The sequence below is a fragment of the Lactuca sativa genome, chromosome 4, assembly GCF_002870075.4.
Source record: "Lactuca sativa cultivar Salinas chromosome 4, Lsat_Salinas_v11, whole genome shotgun sequence".
NCBI lineage: Eukaryota > Viridiplantae > Streptophyta > Magnoliopsida > Asterales > Asteraceae > Lactuca > Lactuca sativa.
In genome coordinates, this window is record NC_056626.2 from 56,736,106 (window position 1) to 56,761,757 (window position 25,652).

General features: G+C 33.8%; 2 protein-coding genes across 2 annotated transcripts; one reads left to right on the top strand and one right to left on the bottom strand.

Moving 5' to 3' along the window:
- Positions 1 to 810: 810 nt before the first annotated feature.
- On the top strand, positions 811 to 3,069 carry LOC111878470 (protein BPS1, chloroplastic). Its single transcript, XM_052770261.1, has 2 exons — positions 811 to 1,113; positions 1,839 to 3,069. The coding sequence occupies exon 2, from the start codon at positions 1,850 to 1,852 to the stop codon at positions 2,879 to 2,881; it is 1,032 nt and encodes a 343-aa protein (XP_052626221.1). The 5' UTR covers positions 811 to 1,113; positions 1,839 to 1,849; the 3' UTR covers positions 2,882 to 3,069.
- Positions 3,070 to 7,674: 4,605 nt separating this feature from the next.
- On the bottom strand, positions 7,675 to 10,228 carry LOC111878539 (probable serine/threonine-protein kinase At1g01540). Its single transcript, XM_023875055.3, has 6 exons — positions 9,485 to 10,228; positions 8,926 to 9,030; positions 8,716 to 8,838; positions 8,340 to 8,510; positions 8,107 to 8,236; positions 7,675 to 8,024 (listed from the first exon to the last, which is right to left on the bottom strand). Exons 1-6 carry the CDS (start codon positions 10,072 to 10,074, stop codon positions 7,794 to 7,796), a joined length of 1,350 nt encoding a protein of 449 aa, XP_023730823.1. The 5' UTR covers positions 10,075 to 10,228; the 3' UTR covers positions 7,675 to 7,793.
- Positions 10,229 to 25,652: the final 15,424 nt, after the last annotated feature.

The window sequence follows — 25,652 nt, forward strand, 5'->3', positions numbered from 1 at the left end:
ATGGTCTAGAATAATTGATCCCAGATTGTTTTGATGAAGCTTTCCCATTTAATTTGACACCCTTTACTCTAAACGCATGAAATCAATCGTACATAACCTATGAACACCCTTTTTATAAACACGACCTTTTTATGTGGATCAATACGTAAAATCTTCACACACACGCACACACACACATAGAAAGTGATAAGAGAAATAGAGAAGTAGCAGAGGAGTAAATGTTGAGAGAGAGACCCTTTGACATTAGATATTTATATTGTTTTTTTAAATAGAGAAAACCTCATAAATGGTCCCTGGGTATTAAAATGACGAAAATACCCCTCACTTAACGGTAAAAAGCTGACGGAGTTAGGCGGAATGACTAAACATTGAAAGTTTTGAAACCACATGGACCATCTGTGAAGTTTTTTGAACTTAGGGACTAAACTTGATATTTTTGAAAACCACAGGGACCATTTTTGAAGTTTTGTCTTTTATATATATATATATATATATATATATATATATATATATATATATATATATATATATATATATATATATATAAAGCAAATCTTCATAAATGGTCCTTGTGACAGTGAAATGACATAAATACCTTTCACTTAACGGCCAAAACCTAACGGAGTTTACAAAAAGAACCATTTTTTAAAAGTTTTGAAACCATAGAGACCATCTGTGAGGTTTTTAAAAATTAGGGAGTAAACTTTAGATTTTTGAAAACCATAAGGACCATTTTTGAAGTTTTGTCTTTCGAAAAAGCAAACACCGTAAGAGACTAACGGGGTTTGGGTCAAAGGGACACATAAAGTCTTGTAGAGTTGCTGAATTGCTGGATTATCAGGGCAACATCTCTCTGCGCCCCTTTTTATCTTTCCAAGTCTACACTTTTATCAAATCGAATTTGGGTTTTTTGAACCTTACAACTTTTTTCAAGGGTTATCTGAATTTTACGTTTCATCTATCAGTTTCAACGGAATTGGGGGTTTTCTTTAGTTGTTTTTATATAACTCCTTCTTCAGTTCATCATGGTTTCAGATATTCATACAGATTAAGCGTAGCTTAATTGGAGTTCATCACCTGAATTTCTTTGTACCCATCCAAGATCGTTTGTCGGTAAGATTTTCTCATTTTCCCCCTTTTGATGGATAAATTGCGCTTTTGACTGGCGCTTTATTAGTTTCGTCCTAGAATGAAAATTGGGTTCTAAACCTCGAAAATTCGCTTTATAAGATTGTCAGAGAAAGTATTTGGAATAAAATTGTAATAATTTTATAAATTTTACTCAACCCATTAGTTAAGCTTTACATTTATAGTTGATTTTTCTAGATTCATGGTGAATTTTGTAGTTCTAGAGCATCATATGCTTCGATGTAATCATATGTTGCCTTTTCTCAAATCAAGAATTATGAATATAATCTTGGATGGTGCCAGTTTCCAATAATCAAGTCCACTAAACTATGGATCATCATAATTGTTGTTGAAAGTTTATGTAGTAACCATTAATTACATGATGATCAAGATCTACGAATTTTTTAATGATTTGAAAAGGGTATATGGCCTTGTTTTCGAGTTATCCATTACTATGATGATAAAGCAGAAAACATAAATTTATTTATGATTTTGTTCAGTCACGGGTGCCAGCCATGGAAACAAAGATTTCTCCCTGGCTCCTTGGTAAGCTAAATATGGAATCAAATTCCCCCCGTTTGGCAACCAAGCACTCCATGGAATGGAATCTCGAATTCCAATTCCTGTCTTAATGGTTCTTCTTTTCCTTAATGGAGTCAGAATTGAGATCCGGTTCATATGTTTTCCTCTTGCAATTTCGTTTTCTGCAGATACATAAACCATGAGTCGCTCAGAGGGACCTCACCGAGGATTTCTCCCGATTGGGAATCCCTTCAAGATGATGATGCCCAAAACTTCTCATCTCCCATCAACATTCCTAACTACATTCGAGAAAAATCTGGCCAAAAGATTTCAACAATTAAAGCCAAATCATCCAAACGATGTCATCACCTTTTCATGGATGAAATCCGCATTGTCTTCAATTTGTGATACACTTGATGATGTAAGGAAACTCATTGTAGATCTAGAGCTTCCAATATGCAGCTGGGATATAAAATGGGTGGATATGTATTTAGACAACAGTTTAAATTTACTTGATTTTTGCAGTGCTTTTGGAACTGATATCGTGAGGCAAAGATTCGGTTACGTGATGCTAAAATGTGCATTACTTGATCTTGATTCAGATAACCCACAAAAGCTAATGAAAGCATCTTCTTCGCTTCATGAATGGAGACAATATCACAACTCTTATCACAACTCAAAGCTACAAGATTGTTGTGATGTTATATCCAAGCTTGAACAAACACTCAACTTGCCCAAAATCAAGAACATACCCAAAGCCAAAGACTTGGTTCGAGCCATGTATGGACTCAAGGTTCAGACCATGTTCATCTTTTCCACATTCGTGGCTGCATTTTCAACTTTCCCTAGGGTTCTTGTCGAGTTGCAGGTTCCTAAACTGTATTTATGGCAAGAATCTTTTACAGAGTTGCAGGTGGTTGTCAATGGTGAAATCAAGAATGTATATAGTTCGAATGGGGTTTCTCCATTGATGGAGCTTCGAAGAATTGAGGAAAATGTGAAGAAGTTGTACCCTTTGCTTCATGAGGGTCTGGGTGATGTTAAAGATGAAGATTTCAAGAGTTATTGTTCTGAATTGATGGAGAATAATGAGAAGTTTTTGATTGGGTTGGATGAGATCAAATCAGAAATGGATCGATTTTTTAAAGTTGTGGTGAGTGGTCGGATGGCGTTGTTGGATAATTTTCAACAGCAACCACCAAGGAGTGGGGTCCAACAGGTTAGAATGTGACTTCAAGGAATGTTTTTTTTTTTTTTTTTTTATACTTTTGGTACATGTTTATATATTTATATGTTTTTTTTTCAGTCGATTATGTTGTAGAATTGTATGTGTTGTTTTTCTTGAGTTTTTTGGATGTTGTTTTTGTTGTTGGATTATTATATATATTATAGTTAGCATTAAATTTGTATTTGTCTTTATTGGCATTGTCATATGGACTAAGTTTATTTTCAACCAAATTAATTTTTGTAATTTAGATTTTTGTTTTTTTTAAATAAAAAACAAAATATACTCAATTTGATGATTTTTTTTTCATTTACAAAAAAAAATCAATATTAACATATTTTAATATACTTTTTATAATCTTAGAATAAAAAATAATAAAATAATTATTTTTTAATAATTAAATTGTCTATAGTTTGTGTAATTTTAGAAATAGTACAAGTTGGTTACAAATATAATTTACTTTCAGTAAAAGATTGTATCGATTTACGTTGCTAATGAGACACACAGATTGGAACACTTGTATGTATACGAAAGAGATTAATACCATCATCAATAGAATATTATCACGTGGATTTAAATCGCGGTAGTCCTACCTTTTTTTTTACGGATGGCCACGTTTGTTGATAGAGACTATGTTTGCAATTTTTGTCATTTGTAAAAAACATGTGGGTTTGGTAGTTTAGATTGCCGCCAACAAAATTCACATACACTTGATTTTTATCATCGGTGAATTTCCACCGCCGACATGATACCGCCAGTAAAACAAAGGGTGAGGGGCAGTGTTTACCGCTGGTAAAAGCTGCCATATATGATTGACGGTGCTGAAAAGACTACAAAACTCCTCATCCTTAAAATGTGTTTGACTTACATTTTTGGGGATAAAATGATCAAGATGCACTTCCATATCATGAATAATTTTACGAAAATACTAGTTTCATTAGCAGTTTAGCCATAAAAAGAGCCGAAAACGCTGTGAATTTGATGTGCATTCTTCCATAATTGTCTAAACCCCAGAGTGAGCTCCTTCTGCTTTGGTCTTGTAAGGGTGTTAAGCTTTTCTTTGGGCTGATGGCATGTCAAACCGTTCATATGGAGGAGGCGGCAATATTCTTTGACAATTGGTTGTGCAGGGCGATTGAGGACATTATGGTTATGGTGACCCTTTCTTTGGCGACATACAATGGCGAACTCATATGCTTTTGTTGTCTCAAGGGCCCAATCTTGAGCATTGCAAGACCACACCTTACAGGATAGTGACATATATGGTATGGATTCTGATTATGATTGTGCATTGACTTCTCTTCGTAACAAGCTTCCATATATTGTATCTCAATCATAGGATCTTTGATGCACATGGATGCATATTGATGCATACTAAATCATGACGAGTGGTGGGTAAAATTGATAATCGTACATGTAGCATACATAATTTTAAGGCTAGTATGTCAGGAAAATTTCTTGAAAATTTTGAGGGGTAGCTGGTAATCCCTTAGGTTCCCCAAGCATTACTTTTTAGTACCTAAATGTCTTTTACGATTTTCCATCTCAGTGAGGTGTTCCACAAGGAATGTTTCCTTGAAACTGAAGTGATTGTAATGATGGATAAAGAATGGAAAGAGCTTACATTCAGACCTGTCCCAAAGGGTGGGTGAGAGAGACGACCGTTCATGACCCATCTTTTAAAGGACCCAAATTTTTTACAAACTTTATTAATATAATGTTAGATATGATCAATTTTGAAGATATTATTAGTGATTTTGTATCTCAAAAAACTAAAATAAATATTTTTCTTTAAATATATGGTTTTTTATAATCGAAAATGTTATATTTAGAAGCTAGTATAAGTAATTTTTTTTCAATTATTAATTTAATATAAAAATAGTTGATGAAATTTGTGTATTTTAAAAACATTTTTTCCTCTTTTCGTCCTATGCCCAAAATATGTTTGGAACAGCCAAGCTTACATCACAATATAAAGATCATTAGCCATTGCTTGTGGATTATCACATAGTACATGTGACATATCGAGTTACTAAAATGTTTCTCCTTGAGTTATACACCATTATTTATAAAAACGTTGACACCAAAGAATTTTTTTATCAAATTTTCTGGTTAATCGATGTTTCACAGTATCACAAACACTTTAAAGTTCAAACAAAGAAAATTATACAACAAACTGATATCAGAGCATGTCGAGTCGAACCCTATGATTTGACGAGTCAAAGGAGAAATTTTGATATGCTTCCAACTATGTTGACACTAATGGTCTCAACGTGTGTTTGTATGGATGATCTCAGTGTGGTGTTTTGAAGATTTGTCAGCATGACTGAAGATATATACGCTACAAAATGCTGACCGTGATACTTCGTGATAAGTACCATATGTTATCAAAATCAAGATAAAGTTTTCAAGATTAACATAGAAGACTCCCTAATAGATGACATGTTTTGAAGTTTGGTTTCGGCCCCCTTCGTTCCAATGTTTGTGTTCTGCCCCTGTACCTAGTATTTATGTTAGGATTTATTCTCATATATCTTCCATATTCTTGTAATCAGTAATTTCTATGTGAAATTATCTCTGAGAGTGTGTTCTTGTAATCACAAACCCAAAATCCATTTGGCACCCTTGGTTATTTTTTTGTTCTAGCGAATAATGTCTGAAAGGTTATTCAAGACCATAGGGATAGAGTTCCATGGTTCAAGTTGGTCTCGTTTCACCAATCTATTACGAGCCAGACTCTTGTTCTTTGGCTTGTTGTAATCTTGAAACTCAAGACCCAAGACAAAATAAAAAGATGGGAGCAAATCGAACAACCTCTTTGTGGATTTTGTAACGACACAACGAATATCCACGGCTGCTGAAAGTATACTTTTTAACCTTGCAACTAAACTTAGAATCGTAAAGTTGTTGGGTTTTGAGTTTTTGAAGCAGAAAATAAAAAATCTTGAGAAATGTTTTCTTTTTGCTAGTTGTGTTTTTGGCTAGACACAAGAATCCATTTAGATTGCAATGAAAAATTGCTCTATGTTTTTACTGCTAATCAAGCGAATTAAATTGATCAGTTATGGTGATTCTTAAAAGTTTTATATAGACGTAGCAGGCAAACAAACAACAAACTGTGCCGTAACCCTTTTTGGATGACAAAACTAATTCTTTTAAAAACATTAATAGATTTTACGGTCATAATGTTACTATGTATGATCTGTTGGACTCTATTGACGAGCTCCACAACATCCGGCGCAAAGAAACCAAAATTATTAAATGCAAAAGATATAAACTTATGTTGATTTTTCATACACATTTTCTTGTGTTTTGCCACTTATTAGATCTGAACAATTTTTTTTTTTTTTTTTGCCACTTATTAAATCTACACATCAAAACGGATTGTTTTTGAAAATGAAGGGAGTCAGACTCGAATCTGCGGCTCCTCTCCCACCAGACCACCTAGTTACCAATTGAGCCAAAAACTTAAACTTAAAAATAAATATTCATCGGAAAAGGTAACTCATTTGTTCTAAACAATAAAGCTATGCTGGTTTGTACATCTTGCAAAGGATGGTTGTACTTTTACATCGTCTTAGATTTTGCAATGTAAGTCCTTGTCCACAAAAAACTTCATCATGCATTAAAATTTCAGTCCTTGTCCACAAAAGAACTTCACCAATAACGGAAACTGAAAGAAATATGAAATTGAATAGGAGAATGTGTGATTTTTTAAAATGTGAGTATTTATATTGGTAAAAAGTTAAAAATCAATAAATAATTTTGACCCTTTGAGAGAAAAAAAAGAAGAATAAATTACACGAATAGTCCCTATGGTTTGAGGTAATTTACGTATTTAATCCCTATTTTATTTTTTTAACTCGGAAGGTCTCTAATGTTTGTTTTATTACGCACTTGGTCCCTACCTTTTGTTTTTGTTTCGCGCTTGGTCCCTACTTTTTGTTTTTGTTTCGCGCTTGGTCCCTGTCTTACCTAAAAAATTATTATTTAAATATGAAAAATGGTATGGTAGATAGGGTAATGTGAGGGGGTTGGGGTGTTTATTTAAATAAGTTAAAAAATCAAGGGCAAAATAGTTTTTTTAGGTAAGATAGAGACTAAACGCGTAACAAAAACAAACAGTAGGGGACCTTTTGAGTTAAAAAATATAAATTAGGGACCTAACATACAAATTACACTAAACCATAGGGACCATTCGTGTAATTTACTAAAAAAAATCAGACACGGTTAATTAAGATACCCGTGTGACTTCATTTCGACGGTACCAATGTTTCGACGGATCCGTTACATTGATGGTACTGCCTTTCGCGAGTACACCGCATGGCCAAATGTAAGATTTTAATGCACGGTGAAGACAAGGACTGACATTTTAATGCATGATGACAACAACTGACATTGCAAAATCTAAGAGGATGTACAAGTACAACCATCCTTTGCACGATGTACAAACCAGCATAGCTTATTGCTTAGAATAAATGAGTTACCTTTTCCGATGAACAACATAGCTGGCAAATAAGGTTCCATCACATTTATGCTATTCCAATAATACAATGTACAGTTTTTATTGAATGATGTACAATTCCATATGCTGACAAAAAGACTTACTTTACCTTCTTCCTCGTTCCTCAAATCAAAAAATAGCTGGCAAATGGCCCACTACCCCACACAAAATGGAACAAACCCAATCTCGTTATTTTGATTTACCATTTATTTGCACAAAAGGATCCCCACCCAAGAAGGTACAAATGATTCAGCCAAGAGTACAACCTACATAATCTAAATAAAAGTGTAACACATGAAAGAATACTAATTGAATTAATATGTGAATAACATTACATACATATGTGTGCTCCAATAGTGATGTAACTTTAGGCCTTTAAACTGTTGAAACATATAAAAAAAAAAACAATAGTTATTATCTACTACGATTGTCGTCTCTATGAAAGAGCAAATCATCAGCCTCAAGCATGTGAATAACGTGTCCCATTTTGGGTCTTTTTTGTGCATCTGGATCTACACACCGAAGAGCAACCAAAAGTATACGTTTTAACGCTTTTGAAGATGGTATTTCGGGTAACTTAGGATCCACCACATCTTCAGCTTTTCGGTTTCCTACCATTGTCTTCAACCATTCCACTAAATTCACCTGCAATAATAATAATAACATCAGTCTCAGGATCAGTACCAGTTATCTGTCATGTCATGAGGCTGGAGATCTACGAACTAACCTCTCCTTGAGGTCGAGCATAATCAACGGGACTTCTTCCGGAAATGATCTCCATAATTAGTACCCCAAAGCTATATACATCACTCTTCTCATTTAGCATACCCGTGCAAGCATACTCTGGTGCAACATATCTAACAATTGGTAGTAATTATTTTTTTGGACAACAAAAAACATGAGAAATTGTAGTAAAATGGATAAAGAAAAGGATTTATGTAAAATTATCAAGAAAATTACCCGAAAGTTCCCATTACACGAGTCGTAACATAACTGCTTTCTGAACATAAAAGCTTGGCAAGACCAAAATCGGAAACTTTAGAATTCCATTGACGATCGATTAATATGTTGCTCGATTTTATATCCCGGTGGACCACTTTTGGTTCGAGACCCTCGTGAAGATACGCCAAACTGTATAAAAAAATACAAATATAAACAATTGTTTATGCAAAAGGGTTATTTTAACGGTCTAACAGTACTCAGTGGCCAACTAGATGGCTGACATAAGGGCCCACTGTCCATAAGGAGGCAAATCCACATTAGAATTGAAACTCTCACAATGCAACTTCCAAGACTTAAAAAACCCTTGACCAAGTTTTGAAAATGACGGATTTACCCTTTTGCGGTTCCCAAAATGATGTTCATACGGATAGCCCAAGTTAACGGGCTAACATCTCCAACCTCCCCGTGAAGCCATTGGTCCAAATCCCCGTTATCTACATACTCATAAACGAGCATCCTATAAACAAAGATAATATGAGAAATGATTCATAATGTTTGATGTGATTATTATGCTTTATGCAATTAGATAATATAAAATTGTTACCTGTAGGCTCCCTCGACACAATATCCTAGCAAGCGAACAAGATTTTTGTGTCTTACACGCCCGATTGCATCCACCTCTACTTTGAACTCTCTCTCAGCTTGACCCCTGATGTTTAATCATTCCATTAAAAAAAATCAAAAATCAAAAAGAAAACTCATAAAACAGAACTTCCAAACCATGTTTATTTAAGGGAAAAAAATAGTGCACAATCAATTATCGAATTGTGGGTAAACAGTAGCTAAGATTTTCTAATTATTGATGCTATAATCAGCTGAAATTTGAATTTAATTCTTATAAAGGCATCATTGATTGCTACCTTTGAAAGAAAAAGACACAATTGATACCACTGTTGAAGAACAACATGAACATCATATCAGAGATTACCTTGATAAAGTCCAATATATTTGGAGCTTAAATTATGACTAATGAAGAAGAATCACGATTGAATGCATCGGTTATCTAATTACGGGTAATCGTGAAACAGAATTTTGATTTTTTGCTAACATGATCAACTGCAAAATCAAATTTAGAGATGATAAGGTGATAGTAATGTAATTACCTGTTATTTAACAAGTTTTTGACTGCAACACGAGTATCATCCCCCAACACACCGCTATAAACGATGCCATAACCACCTTCTCCGATAACATTTTCATCGGAAAGTCCATTCGTCGCCGCTTCAAGCTCCCGGAGCGTATACCACCGGCCCCATCCTAGATGCGAAACCTCGGGCAAAGAAGGCACACTACTGCCACCACCACACGACGGTGCTTCGATACTTGTTGCTCTACTCTCACCGCTCGACTGCCGATCGGAGAAAACCACCCGGTGCTCCAACTTCCCTAAATCGATTTGAATCTCCGGCACAGGTAGACGGTGATCCACCGCTGCTATTGCGTCATGATGGACGATCTCTTGTATATCCTTTGACACAGCGGGGTTTAGGGTTTGGGTTTGTTCAAATTTCTTCTTTCTTTTATTCGACGGAGAGTTTCGTCGGCGAGAGGTAATACAGAGGGAGAGAAGAAATAGTAGGAGAACAATGATAACTCCGACGAAGATTCCGACGACGACCCATAGCCTAAGACCGAATATCGACGTGGGTTTTGAGAGCTCGCTGTTTATAAACGCTTTATCATAAAGCGACATTCTGATACTGTTAGAACGTAATTATGCAAGCAACGGAACATGTGTTCTGTTTAGCCGGAAAATAATGTCTCCGGCGATTATGCAATATTTTTCCGACAAGTCTTGGCTTCGGTCTTCAGACTCTTCACTAAATGAGTAAGCTGTGTTTCTCTCTTCTCTCTACAAATAAGGGCTTAAGTTGGTTTAATTACACCTTTTACCCCTTTGTTACATAAATTGCCACGTAAATGACCGTTAGATAATTAATAATTTAAATATTAATTTTAGTTTAGCTTAATGGGAAAAATATGTCATGTAGTCGATGTCTTGATGATCATATTTTTGTTTTCAGTAAAAATAACGGATACCTGGTATATATAATTGGAAGTTGGTATATATAAATAGATAGTTGTATCTTTTTTATTTATGTATAAAGACAAAATTACAAAAATGGTCCCTGTGGTATGTATTTTTTTGGGGTTTTAGTCCAAACAATGACTTTTTTGGATTGATGGTCCTTTTTGAGGTAGTTTGTATGTGAAAATAGTCCCTCCGAAAATTGAAATGACTATAATACCTTTGGGGTATTTATTTTTCATTTTTCTTTCATTTTTTTTAAATTAAATATTTATTTATTTATTTTAACAATTAAAAAATAATGGAGGACCCACCTCTCTCTCTCTCTCTCTCTCTCTCTCTCTCTCTCTCTCTCTCTCTCTCTCTCTCTCTCTCTCTCTCTCTCTCTCTCAAGCAAACACACACACACACACTCCAGATCATCAACATTCATCATCTTCCTTTTAGCCATCATCATCTTCCTTCTTCAACCACCGAAGCTGCACCATTGAAAATCCCACAACAAAAACATGTACCGAGGTAATCATCCCCTATCACCATTGATCACAAACACCATGGGGAAGAGATACACACACTGAATCTTTATTTGGGGCGTCCACTTCCATAATCTGAAATTAAGCCACCAAACTGAGCAAAAGAAAGAAATACATCCATAGATTGAAGTAAAGGCTGTTAACTGGAATACGTAGAGCAAACATCAACCAAATACGGTCCCTGTGGTATCGTTGTTGATAGGAAGTCGAAAATTGCATACGGAAACATGGGTTCATCTCTGCTCGTGGTTTAGAGAACACCAACTCTAGTATACCCTAAAACAATCACATAACAATAAACTGCAAAATTCGATCCAACACAAAATCCGATCATCGGGGATAAAAGAAAATGTTACCTGAAGCCGATTAAGAACATAAGTGTATTTCCCCCAAAGCTCCAACCAACGAGATTCGACAGATCAAGAAGAAAGGAACGAAGGCAGCTAACGGGAAGCTCCGGTGATGACTGAGAAATCACGAGGCAAGGACGGGCAACCGATCTATGGAGAGCCCTCCTTGGTTCATTTGCTCCGGCGCCAGTAGCAACACACAAAGAAGAAACATAGACAGATGTTGGTGACTATCATCGCCGACAATGGTGGGGATAGGGGATCGATGGTCTAGTAGTTCCTCGTTGTTTCTTTCTTAATTCGACAGAAAACACAACAGACAAAAGCAGCTCCGGTGACCGACAACCTCTTCCTTGGCCGGTGGTGAAGAAAAACGGGAAGTTTTGAAGGAATGTCTTCTACCCGATGAATGAAGGAATGGCTAGAGAGAGAGAGAGAGAGAAAGAGAGAGAGAGAGAGAGAGAGAGAGAAAGATGTGGGCCCAAATTAGTTATTTATTTTCTTTTTCTTTTAAATTAAATAGAAAAAATATAAAAAATATATCAGTAAGGGCATTTTAGTCTTTTCAGTTTTCCAAGGGACCAAAATCACAAACAAACATGGTCAAAAGGACCACCAATCCAAAAAAGTCACTGTTTGGACTAAAACCCCAAAAAATGCATACTACAGGGACCATTTTTGCAATTTTGTCATGTATAAATATTGAATAAAAGTAGTTGTTAATTTTTAAATATATAAAATTATATAAAAATAAAAAATTTTAAATTTTAAAAGTCTATTTGAAATAGTTTTTAAATTATATTTTTTATTTAAAAAAAAAAAACTAAAAGCATCTATTATTAAATGGAAATTTTACTTTTCTTGAGATTTTTTTTTTAAAATAAAAACTTTAAAAAACTCCGTATCAAAGACGATCCATTATCTAATTTGAGACAAATCATAAATGTTTTGAATTAAATCGGTTGTAATTTTGCTAATAAAAAACGATGGCGACAAATTATAGCTATGCAAAACGTATACCATTAGTCAAATTAGATGGAGACAACTTGCCTCCTTAATTAGGTATACATCTACCCACGGATTCCATAGTAGAACTAATTTATTTATTTTTATAAATAAAACACCAACTCAATTAATTATTATTCGACTTGATGATACATGTGATTAATATTATCATAAGTCAAATAACCATTTGTGCGTTACATTATATTTCCTCTACTTTGCATAATCAAAGATTTTTCGTCCCCTCAAAATAAATTATAAAAGAAAACAGCACTTTGTTTATATCGTTTGAAAGCCATAATCTTTTTCCATGCAAAGCTTTTATTGCTACATTTATTTCTTTGTTTATTAACCATCAATATAATATATTTTGATGATTTTTTATTCTAGTTATTTGATTATTAATATAAGAATTTAGTTTTTATATTAATGTGCAACTTGATATGTAGTATAATAAAATAAATTATCTTGAGATCTTTTATTTTTCTTAGAAAAAAGAACTTTATATTTTCCTTCTTTTCGAAAAAAAAGCTCATGTTCGTGCAATCGTGCGACTATCTTTTGTTTTCAATCCACACCATAATGCATGTTTTTCCTATATGTATATGTTAAAATAACACGTTAGGTGTGTGTGATCTCTTTACCTATGTACCAATCTTTTAAAAATCGGTTTTTTAGTTGAACCGGTATGATGACCGGTTCTCGGTTCGACCGTCGGTTCAATCGATTTCTATAATTTTCATATTTTTTCCTATTTTCCCTACATATATATAGACATCTGCAAGTTTAAATATTAAAAATGCACATTAATACAAGTTGAAGATTAATCCAAATACATTAAAAGCACATAACCGTAAGTTCTATATCAATCCACGTAAATCAAAAATAAAATAAAGTATAATACAGAAACAAAATATAGTTTTAGATGAATACAAACGCATTAAAAAACTTTATAACATTTATCATGTGTTTTTGTTCAAAAAAATCTAAATAGATGTGAAAAGAACTAAAGTTTGGTATAAAAATGATTCATTTGCATGTGTTTTTATTTAATTTAACCGGTTTAACATAACCAGTTCAACCGAATTTTTGTAAAAAACGGTCAGTTCATTCTGATTCACAAATAGATATAAAAATAGTACTAACTGAATCGTTCCTTTCTCCAGTTTCCGGTCCAACCGGTTTTTAAAACATTATTGATATGTACTAGTATGAATGAAAGAAAGATAATCATGATTTATGCAACATTGTATATGCCTTCAAACTTTTTGATCTTAAAATTGTTATACTTATAAAATACATGAATACTACATATTGATCACTGTAAAAATAACCTCGACAAAAACACTTGATCACTGTAAAAATTAAGTATTATCAACTTAAAATCATTCATTAACTGTTTTTATCTCAAAAATTGATTACGAAATGTCAAATACGAGTGTAAACTTCATTTATGATTGTTGTAAGTTCACAAAAAAGATCACGAAATGCATCAATTTTTATATTGATCTGAAGCACTTGTTTTTGCAAAGTCGGTCATTGACGATATTTTTTACTTTATTAAGCTTTTTCTGTCCGATTCAACAATTATAGATGACTATTTAGGGTTTTCAAATGTATATAAATACTAAATACAAGTACATATATTTTTAAAAATATATTTATATTAGTAAAAATATTTTTATACATTTAAAAATGTGTGTATAAATTATTTTAATACATTTAAAAATGTATTAAAAATGTATAAAATATTTTTATACATTTATAAATGTATGTATAAAATATTTTTATACAATTAAAAATGTAATAATAATAATAATAATAACAACAACAACAACAACAATCAATCAATCAATGTAAGGGTAAATCCGAATATTTTTGAAAAACTTAAGGGTAAACCCAAACATTTTTGAAAAATCAAGGGCTTTAATGACATTTGGTTATCTGGAAACCGGCTAGGGTAAAAATGAACAAATTAAACAAAATTTCGGGCTTTACTGGACATGAAACACGTCCAAAGGTAAAACCGACATTTTTGTGAAAACTTAAAGACTTTTATGTCATTTTCCTAATAATATTTAGCGTATCTTTTGATTAAATGATCAACCCATCACAAATCTGTTACGTTCGCATGAAGTTTATAGCTGATACATATAGTTTGTTTGACATCAAAGTCAAAGTAGGACAAAATTACAAAACTATAAGAAATGAAGAAGAAATAATAATTCCGCATTAAAATCAATCAATAATTCTTTGAAACGTTTAGAAATTTGTAATTATTTGCATAACGTAATAACGTATTGTTTGATATAATTCATATGATTTTATATGATTTTTCTATAAATGATAATGTGTTACTCTTACGTTAGACATAGCATATGGGTATACCCCTTGATTGTCCCCATATAATTATGTAGATTTTGTTGGGATTGGAGACCTCCATAAAAAATCAATAAAATGATAGCCAAATAACGAATAAGATTAATATTCTAAATTTGTATTATAAAAATATTATTCGCTAATTATTTCCACAGGAATCTAAAAGGAAATGATTGATTAAGGGTAGTGCTAATCCCCGTCTAGTAGTTAAAGGAATTTTGAAAAGAGATATCATTATAAATAGTTAATGGATTACAACAACTCCAACAGCGATTATTCATGTAATAAAAAATAATGCAATGATTTATTGATTTAGAATCCAAAAATTTTAGATCGCCCAAAATATCAAAAAGTATCATTGGGAATATTCACTTATTATAGGTTCTAAAACCTACTAATTTCCCTCATAAAACTCTTATTATTTGATTCAGGAATTGACTGATGTTTCTAGTTTTTTTAACTACAGATTCTTTAAGACTATAGCCGGAAGCTAAACAAAAAAGGGAGTACAAGGAGCCAAGTAGCAAACATTACAACAAACAAACTATGAAGAAAAATACATCGATCATACCAACAAACATAATTCAGAGAAGAAATGAAGCACTATATTTTGTTCAGTTGAACGTAGATAACTCGATGTGATTGGGCCGAATTTAAAACAATACGTTTTTTTTTTTCTGTTTTGAAAAAAATAATACTTATTAGTTTGTTCGGTATTAAAAAGAAATTTAAAATAAAACAAACAATCGATTAAAATTGAAACATATCTTTATTTGTATGATTCTTGTTTATCATACCTTTAAGTTTTAATATCATAATTGAGAATGAATTTCCTTAGACAAAATTAGCAAGTTGTGAGTAAAATATTTGAAAACAAATTCCCAAGAAGATTTTTTACTTTGAATGTCGGACCTATTTTATTCAATTTTTCTCACTTGCTTTCTCCAACCATCAATCATGTAGACAAGCGCCATTACGTCCTCCATTTTATAAGAAACCATTTTTTTTTTTTTTTTTTTTTTTTTTTTTAATATCACAAGTTGTATTTTTCTAGAAAAAATTATATAAATGGTTCTTGTAATTAAATTAAAAGTCACAGTCCTTACTTTTTTTTTTGCACAAATTGTCTCTAGGTTTAGTTTTGCATTGAAGATCATTTCTACTAACATAGTTATTTTGAGTCATCAGGTCATGTGAGAGTATTTTGGTTTTTTCAAATATAACAAAGACTCAATTCGTTACATTTGGTAAACCACAATGATCATTTTTTTAATTTGTCTCAAAAAAAATGCAAGAAAACTAAAGGCAAGAAGATTCACTTGGGACATCCTCCCCGTTTCCCTCATTATCCAACTTCCTAACCAATTAGGTTAGAATCAAACTTGATTTATATTTTCAAAAATTAATTAATATTATATAAAATTGTATATAAATAAAAAAATAAATTAAAAAATATATTTTTACATAAAACTTTTTTCTAATAAAACAAAATATATTTTTACGTATTGTAAATTTTTTTTACAAACAGTTTATATGTTTTTTTACGTATTTATTTTATGTAAAATATTATTTATTTATGTATTTTAAAAATATATGGTTTAAGTTTCGAAATGAACACGTTAAACATACAGTATTCCTGATGAACATATGTTAAACATACAGTATTCCCGATGAACATTAAGCACTTCATTTTTGGCTCGAATTTGTGCTCATGTCAATACTCCAGCATGTGGGTCATCAAGAACTTGTTCATTTGGATGAGTGTGTGTCCATTTATCCATCGGTGGATGTGCAAGATCAAAATCTAAAGGCGCATCTCGGAATACATCGCTCGCTTCTGAACCTTTTCCTACATTCGAAAGATTGTCAGTGACATCATGAAACTCATTAGTTTGATCATTTAGCTTATCATGGTTCGATCCACTTGGCTCCCAATCAACCAAAGGATTTGAGTTCTCATGCTCCCTCTCAACATCAGCATGGTCTAGCACATGCTCCCCCTCGACTTGAGACGTAATTCGCACATGCTCCCCTTCAACAGTTGAATCTTGATTGTCATTATGTAATGTTTTAAAAGCATTCAATCCCATAACTACATCTGCTTTTGACTTAGACTCAATCAACACAATACCAATCGAAATTAGGATGCTTGACTTTTTAATTTAACCATCGAAACACCTACTTTCGATTCCAAGTCGTTCAATTCCAAACAACAGTCAAATTCGATTTTCAAATCAAATTCGATTCCCAAATTAGTTTCTTGACTCGAATAAAAAAGCAACAACAATCAAAATGATGTTCGAATCTAATCCAAGTATCACTCCAGTCAAAATTAAATGAACATCGATTCCAATTCAATCTTGCAATTCGATTCCAAGATTACTGACAACATTAGTCGAACTTGCATCCTTCGATTATCAAACCCAATACATAGTCGAATCTTAATCCTTTAACTAAGAATCCAATCATTGTTTCAAATTCACTGATTTTCGATTCTATGTGCTTTAGATTACCAGGCTATATAGCTTTTGACACAACAATCACAGATATCAATATTCGAAATTGACTTTATCGAGAATAAGAAACCGAGATAGACGAATAGACAATGAAAATGAATCTGGTTTACGTACAAGATTAGAACAATATTCGAATGATTTTTGGGCTCAATCAAATAAAAGAATGAACAGTGTTTGAGATTATTTGGGCTCAAGGAATGAAGATATTTCAATTGGGCTAAAAAATGGATTTCGAATTGATGAACAGTAAACAAAAAAAAAATGAGATTTTAATTTTGATTTTGGTGTTTGATCTTAAAAAAAACTATTGGATCATCAATGGGGTTGAAACAAAATAGATCCAACGAGTCAAAATGATCAACAATCAAAAACGAAAAGCACGATTTATAAAAATGATTGAATTCGAATTTCGAGAAAAATCTTAATCGTCATCTTCAATCTCAAGATGAATTTTTCAGAATCCATTTGAGAAACCTTCTTGATGATTCTTTTTCCATTTGCAATACTCGAATCGATCATTGAAGATCTATATTCTTTTGTTGGAACAAGAGAATCTTCAATCTTCACATTGTACCACCCACGATGCATGTTGTACAATCCGTTTTTACAAAATCTAACTTCATCTTCATGTGAATCTTCAACAACTTTGGGTTTGGAATTCAAATTCATTGCAACACTTGATGATTGTAGTTTTGGAACTCAAATTTGCTTCATACATTTCGGCTTCAAGACAACTTTTGAAGATTTTTGTTTAGAAACTCAATTGTTCTTGCTTTTGATTTTCTTTTTTTTTTCTTCCTTTTCATCTTTTTGGATCTTGAAGTTTTTAATTCAAGAACAACTTCAACTTTGCAAGATTGAATCAAATCTTTTGGAGTTTGATACATTTGAACTTCTTCGATTGAAGGCTTTCAATATGACACCATTCCTTCAAACGAATCACAAGAATTCAAGCATTCATCGGTTTGAACTCCAATTGAACAAAAAAAATTCACATCTTAATGAAAACCACATTGAATTCCCTTGTCTTGAACATCAAGAACATCATGAACATAATGAACTTCTTCAAGAACATCTTCAACAAACTCAAGAACATGAAGATTATTTGGGTCTTCAATAAGAGAAACATATTCATTTGTGAATAATTCTTTTTCTTTTTCTTCTTTTTTATTACCATAACAACACAACATATTCATGGTCATATCAATCAAAATTCCAATCTTCGAAAGAGGTTGAAATATCAATCTTCCATGATTATCTTTCAAGCCTCCATAAGAAATCAAAGTTTCCCATGAAATCAACGTGCCTTTCAAAAATAACCCATAAAATTGTTTTTCATTGACTTTGCATTTGAAATCTTTAATCATCACGGTCTAAGAATCATAAGCCAAATACACCATGATTACAAGAACTTGGATTTTTCTAGAGAGAGAAAGTGAATATGAACCAAGTTCTAGAGAGAGAAATTGAAATTAACAAGTATTCTAGAGAGGGAAAATCAAATTTTGAATCAAATCAAGGAATAAATTCGATTTCTACAACAAAAACTCTCTCAAAGATGAAGAATATACACCCATTTGGGATCCACCAAATCAAAATTTATCATCATGGATCAATTCTGGAGAACTTCAAGAACACCTGCTCTGATACCAATTGTAGTGACCCTGATTATGATGACATGTGCATAATTATAACGATCTAGTGAATCATAAAAACATCAAGAACACCAAGAGTAAATAAACACGTTTAAGCTCCATTAGAATAGTAAGAGTACAAATGAGTAATGTTGTTTCTCTCACTAAACTAAACTTTCCAAATGGGTCTTACAAGTTCTTCCATAAATAGGAGTCACTCACTTCCTATTTGTAGGAAAGACTCGACCTATTACACATACACATACAAGAGAATAAGCCACATCCAATGAAAACTTTGCGCCAAGGACTATGATCCTAAAACATATTTTCACATTTTCATAAAAGAATAAGTTTTTTTTGCTTTCACATAAAAAAAATTACGTATTTATCTTATGTAAACTATTTTTTTTGTATTTAAAAAATATATATTCATATAATATGTTATTAAGTTCTTATAACATGTTATCGTACATATTATATGAAAACATATTACTTAATATTTTACATAAAATTAATATGTAAAAAAACTTTTTTTAACATGAAAGAAAAAAAAAATCTTATTTTTTTATGAAAGCAAAAAACCTTTTAGGATTTACAGCAAAAGCTAATAACACATTATACGAAAAAATATATATATATTTTAGGATTATAGCATCGTGATAAATATTATATGAAAAGATATTTTTATAATCTTAAAATATACTTTTATTTTATGTTAACGTCTTTACATAAAATAAACAAAAATATATATATGTTTTTAATGTATTTAAAAATACGTTTTCGTATAATATGTTATTACGTTGTTATAATCCTAAGATATATTTTCTCGTATAATATGTTAATATGTTTTGCACTCATAAAAAATAAGGTTTTTTTTTTGCTTTCACATAACTATAACGTATTTGTTTTATGTAAAATATATAAAAAAAAAAAAAAATAGTTTTCCATTCACTCTCTTACATTTTTTTTATGTTAAGACAAATAACAAAAATGATTCCTTTGGTTTACCAAGTGTAACGAATTCAGCCCATGATATAGTGTTATACTTGAAATGACTAAAATAATCTCACATGCCTAGCAAAAAGGACGACATGAGTAAAAAGGACATTCCGTGCAAGTTTTTCAAGAAACATGGACCATTTGCATCAAAAAAATTAGCAAGCACTGAGTTTGTGACTGTTAAATGTGACTCGAGCATTTGGATCATGTTCATGGAGCATTTGGAGCACTTGGAACTCAATGGAACACTTTGGGTTTATGGAGCATGTGATAAAGGAACGGATCATCTGAGAAGGGAATGGATCGTCTGACAAAGGAACGAATCATGTGCCAAAGGAACGGATCATATAAAAGGGGGTTAGGAGCACCTGGAAGATGTTTGGAGCACTTTGGGAGTGATATGGAGCACCAAGGGGACCTTGTTGCGCCATCTGATAAAGGGTTGGGCCAAGAAGGATGATGTTGCGCCAAGGGCATTCCTTCTTACGCCAAGCTACTCCCTTTTGCATCACACATGAAGCCTGTTGAGCAATCCATACACCTGTTGCGCCATCATGGCACAAGATGGACCATCTTGGTCCTAATGAGCCAAGTATGCTATGAAGTCCTCTATGATGCTCAAGCTCGTTCAAGGATGCTCAGAAGTTGGTATTGGTCAATGATTACACCATGTTGTACCAGCATGATGGATGTTGGGCCATTAGAGTTCATGATGTGCCAGTTGTACACCATGATGCTCCATTATGGCACAATGTGCTTCATCATGTCTGTTGTTGATGTTCATGGGTTGTATGGCATAGAAGAATGTTCTAGAAGATACTACAAGGCAGAATATGATTGGTTGCCACCATTCATGGGTCTATGGGCTAATGGGCTTGGCCCATTAGGGTTTTAGGTCTAATCCCTCAAGTATAAATAGGGATACATGCTAGGTGGGTTTTGATACAAAATATAAGTTTGTTTTTCACAAAAACCGCAACGGACAACTTTAAAAAATAACAAGTTTATTTTTAGTTCATAACAAAATCAAACCATCAATGATCCATTTATAGAGGTTAGAATGAAATAAAAACAACCAAAGAGTTTTTACAATGACAACCTTTGAAGACTATGACCCCACATGGTTTTGGGGTGTTGATGAAGATGTAATGATCAAAGAATATGATCTTCTCTATAAGTATCCACGATCAAGAGTAAGGCACTTTAATTATTTAACTCAAATAAGCACTTAAGCCTTTAATTATTTAACTCAAATAAGCACTTAAGCCTTTAATTATTTAACTCAAATAAGAACTAAAGGAGAAGCACTTTAAGCCATCAAACCTTCAACATACTTCAAAAGACAAGAAGAAGAGGCAAAGGGAAAGAGGTTTCGGCCATGGAGAAGAAAAGAGAAGGTTTCACCAAAAAAAACTAGCTACTTTTGCAAGTCTCTTACTCTCCTTTATATACTACCATGCAAAGTAAAACCTACATATTATTTAAATATAAAGTATGGCCTACTAAAGCAATCATGGAGAACAAGAGGAGAGAGGTTGATAAGCAGTCTCCCCTGCCTCTAAATTTCGGCCATACCTTTACAAAAGTGAAGGATTCTTTAAATTTTATAAACTTAAAGTTTATAAAATATAAAATTTGTCTTTAGGTAAAAGACAAAAAGATCCAACAAGTCCAAAATGTTGTGAATGACTTATTAATTCATATCATATGAAATAATAACTAGTTATATTATCTTATAATTATTATTTCATAAAACAATAAATATTCCCTAATTAAAATACAAGAATTGACATTGTTTATTAATAATCACATTAATAATAAATATACAAAATGTGTCAACTTGATAAAGGTGTGACCCTATAGGATCATATATTATTAGTAATGTCACTCCATAATTATTCTTGGGCATATAGATTCAGCAATATCCCACTTGAACAAGATTCATTACAGACTGACATAGATAGTAGTTGGCGCCTAGCAACAGGCTACTGCACCTAACAACATATGAAGGGTGTCATCTCATCAACAGCCAATTCCAAGAGCTCTAAGCTACAATTGTTACTAAAGGTTTGGTATCAATTATTCTTTTGTCTCAGATATCATGTTGAACACGAGATATGGATCGCGATCAATCTCATTTAGTGTTCAACTTTGAGTAAGGCCTTAGATGTCTAACTCTCAACGAATAAGAGAGACAAATCCCATCTTGACTACTTACGCCCATCAATGTAGTTCATGTCATACCCAACGATGGCCCTTATGACTGCCTTTTACGGAACAACTTTAAACCATGTCAAAGCACAACAATCCCTAAACTTCAAGTCCCAAATATGTATCTCAGGTCTAAGAATACAAAGAGACAACCTTGATCAAAACATCACTTTTGACTACGATCCATAAATTGATTTTAATGACCCAATTGATTTTAACGCGGGTCAGGTCCAATGCTTATTCTCTTAATCAACTACATATGAAGTTGATAGCAGCTCTTGCTATTTTCATCTCCATGCAAATCAACCAATCCACTCATATTAGTCTTACCTCATAGATGCTCCCATAACTAAGAACAACTTCAGATATTTAGAATAACCTAGTTATTCAAGGATTTAAACATGCTAATATAGAGCACAAAAATTATTTAATAAATGAATCATATCCAATATCTCAACTTATTATAATATATGTTGCTTTTATTGTTCAAATATCCAAATACTAAATTTCAATCAAATACATCTATTTATATCAACAAGGTCATATAGCGCCAACTTGACTTTCATGTTTTAGCTAATGGAGGATCTTTGTTAAGTAGATTTGACAACTTGATTTGTATAAACTTTGCGAATACAAACGTTTTCAGTTATATATATATATATATATATATATATATATATATATATATATATATATATATGTACATATATATATATATATATATATATATATATATATATATATATATATATATATATATATATATAACTCAAATATAAAGAAAACTATTGAGAATGTATTAGATGTTTAAATATGACTTGGATGTCAATACTTGCGTAATAGGATCACTCATAATCATAATGAATCATACATTAAGCATCTTAGCATGTAGTTCTCCAAACCACAGTGTAACTCTGATTTGTAATTGTAATTTAAAATTTATATGGAAACACTATCCATGTAACTTTCTCTTCATTTATAGTGAGGATGCGTGTAGCACCCGGTTCATGGTACGTAAATGTTATTTGATACATTTCCTTTCTTTTAGCCTTGGACTCGGCGAGTCATAGGTCCGACTCGCCGAGTGGATGCGGGACCCGGGACGCGTTTAAATTGTCGACTCGACGAGTCCATATCCTGGACTCGGCGAGTCACAACTGTTGGATGAAACTCTAAGTTTCAGGGGTTTGCACCCTATTTAAGCAACTTATCTGCCCCAGGCCGGCCCCCATTCTCTCCCCTGAGCTCCCCAACCCTCGTTTGTGCTTGTTCTTTGAAGATTGAAGTTTTGTTGTGTGCTTTTGAAGGCTTTGAAGGAGGAAGGAAGTAGATCCAGAAGAAAGGAAGCCATCCAAGCATTATTTGTGTTCTTCCAGCAGTTCCTTTGAGGTATAACCCGTTTTCCCCTTGATTCTATGCTTAGAACTTCATTTGGGTCCTTCTTGGTCAAATCCCCAAGTTTGTATGTGCATTATATGTCGTAATAAGATGTTTGGCCTTTGGATCTAGGCAAGATTGAGCTCCAGGAGCTCAGATCTGTTAGCTTTTTGGCCCCATGTTGCTTGTTAGCCCTAGATCTACCCTTTTGAGACATTTTGAGCCCTAAAATCCATATTGGTGAATATCCACACGTAAAGTTGGAAACTTTACGTGTGATTCGTGTCCTAGAAGTCCAGATCTATGAATGGCATGGACTGGAATCGAGCAAATCGGTATATTTTAGGAGTGCATGGCAACGACTCGGCGAGTCGTTCATGTGACTCGGCGAGTCTGCTCGCGAGTCTTCGAGTTTGTCCCTTTTTTCGTAGTGTCGAGTGAGCAGTGAGTCACAGGGTGTGACTCAGTGAGTCGGAAGCTTAACCCATCTATGGAGGTGCTCGGCGAGTCAATGCCCTGACTCGGCGAGTTCAAGGCAATCTCCTTAGACCAAGAACAGACTCGACGAGTTGTTCATACAACTCGGCGAGTCTTAGCATGAGTGTTCTTCGGATGAAGATGAACTCGACGAGTTGTTCATACAACTCGGCGAGTAGGATGAAGGACTTGTATTTTGGTCATGAAGGCGAACCCGTCGAGTCGTCGCCTAACTCGACGGGTAGGATCGGGATTCAGGGCAGTCGTTTGCGTAGGGACTCGACGAGTCGGAAAGCCAACTCGGCGAGTCGAGGTCAACTGAAAGTTGACTCTGACTTTGACTTAGGGCAAGGTCAGGGGTAAAATGGTCATTTTACCCAAAGGTCAGTGAGCAGTGTTTGATTGAGTATATCGTGGGAATTTCAGCCGGAGGGTTTCCGGAGCAGCAGCAGCAATAGTAGGTGATCAGTTCCCACACAGACCAGCAGCTATTTCGAGGTGAGTTTCCTTTCCAGTAGGAACGGGTCTAAGGCACCAAGGCCGACCCGTGTAGACGAGACGCTAGTACTAGAGTGCGGGCCGAGCCCGTATCTCTGTTGTAGTTAAGTACGATATATGCATTAACATGATAGAATTGCTTATACTTGTTGTCTGTGTGATACTTGTATGTTATGGGTTAGTGGTTGAGTGTGGGCAGGGCCCGTATCTCTCCGAAGTCGGAGTGTGGGCAGGGCCCGTATCTCCCAGATAGCGAAGTGTGGGCAGGGCCCGTATCTTCACAAGTGTGGGCGAGGCCCGTATCTCCCGGCTAGCGAAGTGTGGGCAGGGCCCGTATCTTCCCGAGTGTGGGCAAGGCCCGTAACTCCTAGCTGAATAATGATTGTTATATGTTGCATGGTATGTGGTATTATGGGGGAACTCACTAAGCCTTGTGCTTACAGTTTTCAGTTTGGTTTCAGGTACCTCCTCAGCTAGGGGAAAGGAGCCGGCGCGGTAGTGGCACGTCACGCACACACTCTCCGATTTCCGCATTTACGAGCTTCACTGGGATTTGTACTCTGATATTTTAATTAAATGTACGAATTGGCTTTTAGACACGGTTCACTGGTGTGATATTTCGATCAGACAATGTTTTAGCCTTTTATATTTTCTAAAAGTAATGTTTTTAAAACAAAATTTTTGGTCATGAAAAGTGGGTCGTTACAAGTTGGTATCAGAGCCCTGGTTTGAGGGATTCGGACACACCTTCGGGAGTGTCTGGACTCAAATCAAGGGATTAAAGGATTTTCTAAAAGAAAATGTTTTCTAAAATGGAGAAAAGAGTTTTGAAATAACGAAGTGTGTGATGTGCGCGACCGGCCGAGCTCAAGTAAGTATTCCCCAAAGCACCCATACCGGTTTATGTTGTGTTTATCAGCTTTCGTAGAACAGCATGCTAGAATAGGACTAAGGATCTAGGAGTGATGCCTTATGTGCCTGCTATTTGTGTTTTAATTGTATGAAAAATTGCATGTTAGTTATCGGGTAGACAGTAAGTAGGATAGCCTGATTAGGTTATGCCTGGTAGTATGAGCTTAGCACTTTATGTTAACTCAGTTCCTGAAGGTGATAGAGTTAGTTGAGATTGTTACCCCTATCTGAATGCTGCTTGCTTCGTGCTTCGTGGGACTCTGAATAATGGGAGTTAGCCATTAGGCGAATGCGTCACGTCACGTGTGACCAGGGTTGAATAATCTTAGAGTGTCGGATTTGATCCTACTGCGC

Bases quoted from the DNA above. Each gene is read 5' to 3' on its own strand.
- LOC111878470 (XM_052770261.1), top strand. From the start codon at position 1,850: ATGAGTCGCTCAGAGGGACCTCACCGAGGATTTCTCCCGATTGGGAAT.
- LOC111878539 (XM_023875055.3), bottom strand. From the start codon at position 10,074: ATGTCGCTTTATGATAAAGCGTTTATAAACAGCGAGCTCTCAAAACCC. The intron at 9,031-9,484 runs GTAATTACATTA...ATTAAACATCAG, and splicing joins AAAAACTTGTTAAATAACAG to GGGTCAAGCTGAGAGAGAGT. The intron at 8,511-8,715 runs GTAAATCCGTCA...TTTTTTATACAG, and splicing joins ATTTTGGGAACCGCAAAAGG to TTTGGCGTATCTTCACGAGG.